Here is a 12,030-nt window from a genome sequence, read left to right on the forward strand (position 1 = left end):
TTCTCGGATCAAGCTGAAACTTTGCACTTTGGCGTAGTCAATACATGAATCAATAAAAAAAAAAAAAACATCATATAAATCAATTAATTACTGACTATTTATCGTGTTGTGTAATATCAACAAGGAAAACTAATCCATCAGTAATCACATATGTGGCTAACTATGTCTAGTTGTGTCCCCTAAAATAATAGTTCACGATATTTCTCCCTCACCCATTGTTGGATCAAGTTGAAACATTAAACTATTATTTATTGTACCTAACAAAACAGGAACAAATGAAACATTAATCAATTCATCATTAATTTATGGTAATTAATTGTTTGATATCGAAAAATGAAAAAAAAAAAAAAAACATTCTCGAGTGATATAATTGTAATTTCGGAGTTCTTTCCCTTAGATAAGCTTTGTTTTTTTAAAAAGGATTTTTTAAAACATTTTCTTTTTACAAACATTTTACTTTAGTATAAATTGATAAATAGAACGGACAACACTTTGACGTTCGCCACTCACACACATACACACACAAAAAGGTTTGCATAATTAATGCCATATTAAAGCACTCCCTAACCTATTATTCTCCCCTTTAAATCTAGTATTCTAGTTGTTTAAACAACAAAGAATAATGTTTTCACAACTATCAGGTACCCACTAAAAAGTAAAGTTCCCCTTTCAGAACTTGCTATAGGGTAGATGATATTCCATCTGTTTCTGTGGTTTAAGGGGGCTCACGGTTGACGAGAGTGTCATGTGGCCAACACAACGTCCAACCGCCTTTACTTTTCCCCATGAAATGTCAGGTACTTATAAGAGTTTGGTGGACTCAAGGGCGCCCTAAAAATCCCGAAATTCAAAATCCCAGTCCTCACCGGGATTCGAACCGTAGACACCTCGGATCAGAATCCACTGCGCCTACTTAGGTAAATGTAATGAGCATAAATTCATTTCTTTGTTTAGGTGAGTAGTTTTATCACGTCTAGTTTTCTGGGTACATTAGTCTTTTTTTTTTGTCTCGGTAATTTGGTCTTCTTTGTCTCTTTAATTTGGTCTACGTTGTCTGGGTAATTTGGTCTTCGTTGTCTCGGTAATTTGGTCTTCGTTGTTTCGGTAATTTGGTCTTCGTTGTCTCGGTACTTTGGTCTTCGTTGTCTCGGTACTTTGGTCTACGTTGTCTCGGTAATTTGGTCTTCGTTGTCTCGGTAATTTGGTCTTCGTTGTCTCGGTACTTTGGTCTTCGTTGTCTCGGTACTTTGGTCTTCGTTGTCTCGGTAATTTGGTCTTTGTTGTCTCGGTAATTAGGTCTTTGTTGTCTCGGTAATTTGGTCTTTGTTGTCTCGGTAATTTGGTCTTTGTTGTCTCGGTAATTTGGTCTCTGTTTACTTTATGTTGCATCGCTAACCTTTGACATCCAGAGTCTTAATATCTCGAAGATCTTCAGATAGACACAGTGCACTGTCTCCGACGATGCTATGGCAGAAGAAAAATAAAAAATATTCATCTGAGGATGTTTTATGCTATGGAAATACTTCAAGTTATGTATTCAGTGTCCTAATTCTTTCAATTCGCATTGTCGTTATTAAATAGTTTTTTTTTTAATTTTGTATAAATCACAAAATAATATTTTGATTAGAGTAAAGTATGCGTCCTCTGTTTGCGGCCCATCAGTCAAAGGAAACATCAGTAAACAAGAACAAACGCGAGATAGAGCCTCAGAAGTAAAACAAACGAATATTCAAATTTGATAACAGTAACACCATTAGTAAATTCACTAACTTTAGAGACCCTTCAGGACAGAAGAATAAAATGTAAAGTAGCAATAGAATATAAAACACTGAACCATATCTCACAAATACAAAAACAAAACCTACTTAAAAAGCTCTGAAAAACACAAAGATAATGTCACATTTCTTATTCCGTTAGGACGTTAGTAAAAATGCTCCTTCTTCCCTAGTGTCTGCAGAGATTGGAGCGAGTTGCCTGAATTACCTAGCAAATCCAATGACTTACCAGAGTTGAAGTCTCTAATTAACACGCATGACTAGATTAACACATGGATACGTGTGGTCTTGAAGGGTCCTGGTTTGAACCCTCCATCCCGCCATCCTTATGAGGTTTAGACTAAGTTGTAATCATCATTTCTGAAGGAACATGGCAATGTCTTATATTCAGAAAAAAAATATAAAAGGAGTTTTTCGCAAAACCCAGTTTGGATCAACATATCTTTCCACATTTGATGCAGACAAAGCCGTTGTCGCCGGGGGTCTATCCCTTTTATTTTACAATGCATCAGGTATCGGAGGTCCATTAAATTTTCTTTACATCTGCTCCTGTTTTCTACAGACGGCCTTTCTCTGGTCCTCTGTGTGTACCGCGGCCTTCGCGAGAGCTCTTTAACTGTCTCTGCTGCCAAATATTTTCCTCTATGCCGGTGAAGGCGAAATGGCGCATTAGCTAAATTTTAAATCTTTCATAGGGAGAACAAAATAGGCCAAGGCTAGTGATAATACTGTCCCTTTCAATGGTTGCTTTGAAGTCTCCCGAAACCTCTCCCATATATTATACCATTTTGAAAACTACTATGTGTTAGTCTCTGTCAAGTCTTTTTCAATGGTTTCAGAAACATTTTGTAGTCGAAATGACATTATTTATTTGTTAACACATCTGTCCGACCTCCCGTTTGACCAGTCTTTACCTACAATTCTAACATATCCACGAAACTGGTGTGTCCAAAGGCAAGTTGGGTTATTGATACAGTTATTGTTCCGCGGTGTAGCACTGTGTGCAGTAAGCTGCTTGTTGGAATACCGGCTCCTGAAGTTTCCTTCTGGTTGAATCCAGAAGCCTTTCATCATGCATGGGTTATCTTTGAAGCGAGAAGACTTTTTTGAAAAACCCAAAACGGACGGAAATGTACACTCACCTGCAAGTCAAGTTGCCTTCTGCCGCCTTGAGTTTGTAGCGCAGTAGATGAGTGTTGTCCCTTGTAACAATGATCTCATCGTTGTGCTGGCAAGGGAGAGAATTTAAACATAATGATTCAAAGACTTCAGGTACGAAGATCTGATTTTTGAATTGTGAACATATAATAATTACATAAGATTTTTACCAAATTGTCAAATTTTTACTACCTTTACTATTTTAACTGTTTTAACCTTGTTTTTAATGATTTAACTGTATAGAATTTAGCCCTTGTTATGTAAAGAGAGAGAGTGATCCTTGAAGGATGACGGGCACGACACGGCCTAAATTGTGCCGATGTGCCTAAACTCAAAACTCAAACTCAAAGACTTCAGGCAACGGGAAAAGAAATAGTGTTAGGATTGAAATGAAAGTGCGGTAAGTGGCTGGCGCATGTGTCCGAGGGCGATCAAGCGTGAAGAGTAAACAGATAGTTTGGGAACCTATGGCTTAAACAATGGAAACTTCGATAACTTAACTGCAACACAATGCTGTTCAGCATTTCGTTGTATTTATTTCACCCTTTTTATGATAACAAAACAGAAATCGTGGTTCTGTAATTATAAGTGTAGCATGTAGCTTGTGTATAATTTAATGGCTTTCAGCATTGTGCGAACAAACAGAGTATGGATAGGTGACCTTCTAAAAGGGGCTGGCGATTGTTACCAAGTGTCTTTTACAGAAGCTTTTTATGAATCCTTTATAAAAAGCTGTCAGCCATATAGCCAACTGTTGGTAGACTTCTATTCTGTGCGTCTATTGGATTCCACTATAAGAGTAGGAGAATCACTTAAAGAAATAAAAACGAGTTTAAGCTTGGTATTCTCCGTCATGAATAAATTTTTTAAAATCTGTAAGTGTAAAATTAACATCCAAATAAATCTAAAACTATATATTTGGCTCCCATCCCATACGTTTCTGCCTAGAAATCAGATTCATTTTGTTACATCCCTATTACCGATAGCTTGTATTCTGGGACGCTCCGGTTGAAGCAGGCATAAGGCATAACACACGGGGTAAAACTCCTCCGTATTCGTCCTCCTTCTAGGCACTGCATCAGACGTGTGGCTGACTGCCATGAAATGGCTAAAACAGGATCAGTGTGAAATTAGTGCTTGGTTGTTGGGGGGTGGGGCTCTCTAACAACCCCCCCCCCACCGTTGCAATGGACTCGGTCCTTTGACATCCCAACGCGGGTTTTCGTTTTCCTTCTTAATTCATCTTCTCTAACGACCGTTACCGGCCGGGTGCCACGTTGAGGTGAGGCGGAGAAGTATTGCCCTTGAACTCCTGGGTATCCATATTTCGTAAAGAGAAACTAATGATTTTGCATTTTAAAAAGTCAACACTGTGGCTGGCAAAAAGGAGGAAGTCCTCAATACTAAGCTGTTTCGGCCTTGACTCACTTTCAAAAGTCATTCTTCACTGTACAGTGTTAGAAGCACGAAGAAAGAGTCGTCAAAAAAGCTGTCTGGACAACAGCCCAAAAAAAAAAATGGACCGGCCTTTCTCTTGGTATACTGCTGACCTAAATGACCAAAGGCCAGAGCAGCTCAACGACAAAAGTCAGCAGAACCAGCGAGGTGATATAATGCGATAATTAAGCTGTAAATTCAAATAACAAGAAAACTAGTTTAAACTTTGTTTCAAGTGTTACCCAAATGGACAGGTTGACAGGTGGATTCCCCAACGAGGCTGAAGCACTGAGCTCACAGCTGACAATAATGTTTCCATCTAAAGTCTTGGTGCCGGTAAAATCGAGCCCTAGGGATTCCGACGGTGGTTCTGAAAAAAAAAGTGTTCAGCATAGATACACATTGACCTCGAAGGGAAAAAAAAGGTGTGTGTCAAGAGAGCATTAGGAGGTGAATACGTATCGTATTTCCCGAAGTTAAATTTATTGACCCAAATTCCAAAGCATTCTGGAGAGGAATATTTGTGTGAACGAGTGGGAGAACTAACTCTCAAATAAACTCTGCACTCTATCCAGAAGAAATGAAGAAATTAATTGTAAACAAAATAAATGAGAAATGGACGAGCTCTCATCCAAATCACAAGAAAGATGACGCTTACTATAAGCTATCCCGACAAGACCAACGTCTAATCTTTTGACTCAGGACCGGACACAACAGAATGCGACAACACATGTACCGGAAGCTTAAAATTGGAACCAGTGAAATCTATCCATCTGGAGTATCACCAGAGATTGCCGACTAAGTCCACCAAAACTGCTCTCTTTACCAAGAGGCCCGTATAAGACATTGGCCCCAAATCACCCCAATAGAAAGAAAACTATATGGAGAGCTCCCTGATTTGGAAACCACTGCGCAGTTCATCTTATGTATTGGTCTAGTCATATGAACACTCCAACATAACAATGAGAACGAAGAAGAAGAAGTTGAAGTGTTAACGAAAAAATTAGAAATCGAATTTATGAAATAAAATAGTAGCTATTTGTTCATTGAATACATATGAATATTAACAAAGTAATAATAATAACATTAATAAATCTCCGTATCCTGTGTTGTCAAGTCGATAGTCAAACTTACAATACAACGGTATCGGTAAGACATTTATTTCAGTTTTGATATTTCTTTTCTTTTTTTGTATTAACGGAGATAATTTTGAAGTTGTTGTTTGTAGTTCATAGTTTCTGGAATTCTTTCTGAAATTATTGATACCTGCCTTTTTACCTGCCTGAGCAGACCATTTCTGGGGCCAATTTTGAGTTCGTATTTTCACACAAACTTTCTTTGTAACCTATTTTCTATTATTATTGAATTTTGATTTACAAACTATTATAACCCACAATCACGCTACAACGTTAGTGATTTAACCATAATTACACAACAAAATTGAATAACAAAACACTTCACTTGTTCTATACAGGAACAATACGTTACAAACCCTAGCGCCATAACGGCTGCGCTGAAACGGCCGCGCCAAAACGGCCTGCTTTGTCTACAAATATATATGAACACAAACAAACGCATAGGCGCACTCGCCGGGACTCGCATAATTGTTTTGTAATGTATCAATGAACGACTTGAAGTCCAACTCTTACCTAAAACGTTCAATGACGTCGAGTCCGTCAGGGACAGTTCTCTTTTAATCTGGTATCTGATGGGTTCCGGTGTGGTAGTGGTCGCTGTGGTTGTCGTCGTTGTCGTGGTGGTTGACGTCGTGGTTATTGTGGTTGAAGGAGGAATTGTAAATGTTGTAGTAACTGTGGTTGGAGGGTCCGTAAGTTGCGTTTTTCCTAAGGGAGATAGGATCCACATACATGATTGTTACCTTTTGAGTCTCTGTACGTTTAGTAGGTTGTAAAGCTGTGGGTCGCGACCACTTTGGGGGTCGATTGACCATTTGCCAGGGGTCACCTAAGACCATCGAAAATATGGATTATTATTGTCAACCCTATAATTCTGTATTTGTGTATGGGGGGGGGGTCGCGGCAGAGTGGGGGATTGTAAAAAGGGGTCGCCGAGCTTAAAAGGTTGAGAACCGCTGTTGTAAAGTTAAAAACTAAGGCGTCAGTGAAGTTAAAAACTAAGGCGTCAGTAAAGTTAAAAAATTAAGGCGTCAGCAAAGTTAAAAACTAAGGCGTCAGTAAAGTTAAAAAACTAAGGCGTCAGTAAAGTTAAAAAATTAAGGCGTCAGTAAAGTTAAAAAATTAAGGCGTCAGTGAAGTTAAAAACTAAGGCGTCAGTAAAGTTAAAAACTAAGGCGTTTAAAAAGTAATAAAAAGTTTGGGATTGGAATTCGTTTCCAGTGAGACAAGATGGGATGTTGTGGTTATGGGTGGGGGGGTACAAGTGCTGGACTTCCGAGGGTACATTCCAGGCACTTGAAAACATCTGCTAGGAGAGGCAGATAGGCTAACTGGTAGAAAAAAAATCTCTAGTTTACTTCCAAAGGCATGTTCTGGTGCATTTTACGACTCGACAGTCGTCATATCCTCTAGCAATTTCTCAATTGCTTTGGGGCGCGGTGGCTGAGTGGTTAAGCGCTTGGCTTCCGAATCTGGTGGTCTTGGGTTCGAATCTCTATGAAGACTGGGATTTTGTATTTCGGCAGAGTTGGCTTGAACACTGACCGGTGACAATGCAACGAGCCATCGGTCGCCAGTAACCACAGGTTTCCAAATCACATGTCAGTGTGCAGTCCTACTATTAGACGATTGGTGTCGGCAGACGGCACGACCAGGCAGCCATGTTGTATCACCATCTACACGTCTCTACTCACAAGATACTTTGTGTTGCCTGTATTATAGCTTTTATATAGCGCTACTTTCATGCTTTTGGTCCAATCTCATTTGTGGACCAGTGGGGGGGGGGGGGGAGGGGGTATCTAGGGGGTATCTTGGTTTTCCGTGCTGCCTTTGGGCGCTCAGTAAACACAACTCTGCCCGAGTCGGGTGTCGAACCTCGAGCCCCCTTCTAGGTAGCCAAGTTCAAGTGTACTTGGCCTCTCGACCACGCTTCCCAAATGCCTCTAGATTAACCCTTTATCACCTGGCCACCTCCACACACATTCCACTTACGTTCACTATCAACTGCTTGTCTTCGTACGATCGGCCCTTCTTCTAAGGCTAGGATGTCTCGGCGTGAAGACTATAGAGGACAAAAGTATCGATTGAAATTATTAATATTATAACTCAAAGCTCGCTTACACGTAAATTATTCAGAATTATAAATAACAATGCATGGGCAAGGATAACAAATACAATTCCATCTTTGTCAATAGCCCTCCCCCCCCCCCCCAATCCAATAAAAACAAACAACAAAAAACATGATAAAACCAGAGATAAAGTATTTCTTTCAGACCCTGCGAACCATAAGCCACATCGTGTAATGCCCTCTGAATTAGGGCGTCATGTGGCCGTCACAACGACCAACCAAGATTGCTTTCCCCAAATCAAGTCATGTGACTATTTGAACAGCCATCTTCGAGCTGAGGTGGAGAAAGGGCCGTGACATCCTTACAAAGGGGCCGCGACGTCCTTTCTATGTTGATGATACCGCACTATTAACTTTTCAAGGGACCAAGAAATTAGTTTCATTAGAGTTCTAGTTATCAAATTAGGCTTGAGTATTAACCGAATGATAACACATAGTTCGAAAATATAACTATTTCATCATTTAAGTCTTAGCCTGCTGCGTGTTAAGACAGGAAATTCAGCACATCTGGAGGACAGTCATCAATAGAATGGACATTTTAAAGTGTTATACTGGATACCATTTTCGCGAGAGGCTTCTGCAAAAATATTAACTCAAAACTTATGATGAAGAATATCCCAAACGTGATTCTTCTCGAGACCTCTTTGACAGAACGTTCCAATCTATCTCAACTGTTTAGCGTGTTTACGCCAGTGACTGTGAACAATAAGGGAGATAACTAAACAATAAATGTAGGGAAAAGATTTTGAAAACGTAACAAAAGACTTACGTCCTGACCATCTTTGTTTTCAGTGTCCCTGGAAATGTTTTAGAAACGTTGAAAAGTTTTATAAATGAAGTTTTAAGTTACAACATTTTATTTTATTCAAAGACTGCTACACTAAAAAAAAACAAGACATTTTTCAGATAAAAACAAAACAGTATCAACTACTCCCTACCATAGCATATAGAGATATAAATTTTTTTAAAGACTCGTGCGTACGGTATTATGTGGCCAGCACAACCATTGATCACCCTTGGCCTTCCCAACTGTTGTAGTATTACACTTTGGGTGAAGTCAATAACTTTTATAATTTCCATCGTGATTCAAGACGTGTGAACCATCAGTCCACAACTAACATTATTAGGACACCTTAATTGAGGTCCAAAACATTGTTTGAGATAATTAATTATACCAACACGACCAACGTCTAATTTTTTGTGTAATGCTTCGCCTCAGAACCGGACACAGCAGAATGAGACAACACATGCATACGGAAGCCGAGAATCGGAGCTGATAAAACTTGCCCATGATGAATGTCGCAAGAGAAGAGTGACCTTGTTCTTCCAAAGCTGCATGTTATTGTCGATCAAGAGGCCCTAAAAGACACTGTCCCCAAAACACCCCTTGTTATTACCGGTCGTCGACTTGTAGAATGAAACTGCTGGTAGACAACTAAACCGTTGTAGGCGTAATATAGCTTAACTAAATAAACCTTAAATATCTTGAATAACTTCCTTGTGAACAAAACTAAATATAACTTTATTTATGATATAGACAAAAAATCAACTTGTGATAAAATGAAATAAATGTGCTAGACTTTAGTAATAATATCTTTTAACAAAATCTGACTACAAAAAAAACAACCTTTCAGTCTCACGTTCTGGAGTCGTCGACAATACCACCTATGTTGCATCATTCACAACCAATCGCTAATCTCTTCATACCATCATCATGGACGCGCGCGCACACACACACACATACGCATTGATATAAACTTTTCACATGTAAATTTTGAGTGAGTCTGGTGTACATTTTGTTTTTTTCTAGTTACAAGGTTTTGTTTGGTGTAATGCACAAATTGTAAGACAAATTTCCTTACGGACAATAAATATTATTATTATTATTAGTAGTAGTAGTAGTATTCCGCAACACCCCTATAAGAAAAAAAAAACTACACGAAGAACTGCCTGATCTGGAAACCATTGCGCAGTTCATCTCAGAAATTGGTCAAGTCATCTGAACGCTCCAAAATGATAATGAGAACAAGAAGAATTAATTACAATAAAAGAAATCATTAAAAAAATACGTAATTAAGTTGATGACTTTCATTTAAAATAATAGTTACCGTAGTTCAAAAAAAAAAGTTGTATCTTTTCGGGATACATTAAGTGGATCCAAGCAAAGCATTTTGTTGCAAAGTTTGTATCATCTCACTCTGTCTGTCGGTCTGTCTGGCTGTCTGACACAAAAACATTGAACACGTTACTTCAATCACTTAACGTCCTCTGATCAAGTTGAAACTTTGCACAATACTATGCTTCCCTTCTGCATCATTGACCACTAGGCTTTTATTGGACTGTAGCTCCAGACAGGTTGTCTAACAAACCCTTGTAGGCCTATATCTAACTTGATACACACAAGTTTGGCTGAGGGGCCAAACCGCCAAGTGGGCTCGAGTTCCAATCCCTAAAAGCAGCACTGAAACCTTCTCTCAAATGCCCCCTTTTCCCACTGGTCCACAAAAAGAGATTTGACCCTAGCGCACTAAGAACGCTATAAGCATAAAAGATGCTTTATAAAATTAAAATATATTGAATAAAGCTTGAAACATTTACTTGACTTTGACTAAATGATTATTGTACATCTACCAATAAAATAACTAGATGTTAAACTATTTAAAAAAAAATTTTAAAAGAAAGGACAATCTCCAATTCAATGCCTTTTGGATCCTAGTTCCACTCTCCACATAAAGAGCCCTATATCTACCTTTTATAAACTTATCTGTGTCAATCCAACTTAATGAAAATCCCCAGCTGGTAAAAATTTGATGCACCTATAATCACGTGACCTGAGAGGGTTGTTGTTGTTGGGGGGGGGGGGGGGCAGCTAACAAATACTTACACTAAGAGCACCTTCATTGTGATAGTGATGGTGGACTTCCTCAGCTCCAGGGGGATGTTGTGGTAGATGAGCTTTGGGATCTCTTGACTGAGTCCAATGTTGAATGTGATATCCTTCTCGTGAGTTCCACTACACTTGGTCTAAACACACACACGCATATTTTGTTTCATATCATTGAGGCCCAGCATGTTTTGACACATCACGCCATATTGGTATCACGCCATATTGGTGTGTTGAAATGACACGATTGGGAATTAGTTGTTTCGGAAATTGGGGAAGTTTTGACTTAGAGACAATGACGCGACTAGTGATAACAAGGATAGGCTTTAGGCAGAGAGAAATATCAGCCTATGTAAACATACTACCTTAGTTTAGGACGCCCTAGAGCAGGGGTTCTCAACTTGTGGGTCGCGACCCACTTGGGGGTCGATTGACGATTTGCCAGGGGTCGCCTAAGACCATCAAGAATAAGGATTGTTATTGTGTATTCTTCTATTGCTGTGTGTGTCTATGGGGTGGGGGTGTCGCGGCAGAGTGGTATATTGTAAAAAGGGGTCGCCGAGCTTAAAAGGTTGAGAACCGCTGCCCTAGAGAGATAGGAAGCTTGTTATGAACGTAGAGAGTTAGCTGACATTCGATGGTTCCCTTCATAGCTATTAAACTTCTTGTTCAGTATCTGCGTCGATTAACTTATATTGGTGGTTCGGTCCTTCGCCGGTGTTATTGGATTTCGTTGGGTGTTACCTCCATTATGTTTACCTGCATTAGACACTGCGGGAGCGCCCAACAGTGTACATAGGGTCATACTTGTGTGCACAAGACCTAATTTGTGCACACAGGGCCGTATTTTTGTACACAGAGCGGAATTAATGTACTAATGGCTATATTTATATTCCCAGGGCCGATTTGTGTTCACTTGATCGGATTAATGTTGTTAGAACCGGATTAGTGTTCTCAGGGCCGTGTTTGTGCACCCATGGCTGGATATTGAAGCTGAGGACCGGATTTTTGTGTGCGTGTTTGTGTGTGTGCGGATGGGATAATACCATATACTGGGAACAATTTAACGTGTGTGGTCGGAGCTCAATGCTGGTAATATTAATAAATTTAACGCATGTTTTATTTTTTGTATAAAGAAATAGTTCAATATAACATGAAGTCTCCTTCGCTGAGAACAAGAGAAATGAAGCGGCTTTAGCCAAGAGAAAGAAAAAGAAAGTTGCTCCATCAGCTAGCCCTAAAACAGAAGCATACACATGCACGAACTGTGACATAATCTTCTGCTCCAGAACCGTCTCATTAGATTCCGCCCCGTCTCAAGACGAAACCAAAACCTATGACCCATCTGGGCGCATCCATTGTCTTCCGAGACAGAATCGACTTAGACTTTATACACAGCTGTCACCTCCGTTCTTGACATCCAATCTAGTAACAGCGGGATATGTTCACCAATGGGAATTCGATCTTATTTCTAGAAAAATACCGCCACATTTGGAGCTCAAAATATAAAGA

At 39.4% G+C, this 12,030-nt stretch overlaps 1 protein-coding gene across 1 annotated transcript in view; it reads right to left on the reverse strand.

Moving 5' to 3' along the window:
• The window catches only part of LOC106073775 (uncharacterized), a 40,569-nt gene that overhangs the window by 9,044 nt on the left and 19,495 nt on the right, over positions 1-12,030 (reverse strand). The window contains exons 8-14 of the mRNA XM_056014847.1: positions 10,519-10,658; positions 8,404-8,431; positions 7,499-7,568; positions 6,020-6,214; positions 4,613-4,740; positions 2,918-3,003; positions 1,397-1,464 (exon numbers count right to left, since the gene is read on the reverse strand). Coding sequence (XP_055870822.1) covers positions 1,397-1,464; positions 2,918-3,003; positions 4,613-4,740; positions 6,020-6,214; positions 7,499-7,568; positions 8,404-8,431; positions 10,519-10,658 — 715 coding nt within the window. The remainder of the gene's footprint in view (positions 1-1,396; positions 1,465-2,917; positions 3,004-4,612; positions 4,741-6,019; positions 6,215-7,498; positions 7,569-8,403; positions 8,432-10,518; positions 10,659-12,030) is intronic.

The sequence above is a fragment of the Biomphalaria glabrata genome, chromosome 16 (assembly GCF_947242115.1).
Source record: "Biomphalaria glabrata chromosome 16, xgBioGlab47.1, whole genome shotgun sequence".
Lineage (NCBI taxonomy): Eukaryota > Metazoa > Mollusca > Gastropoda > Planorbidae > Biomphalaria > Biomphalaria glabrata.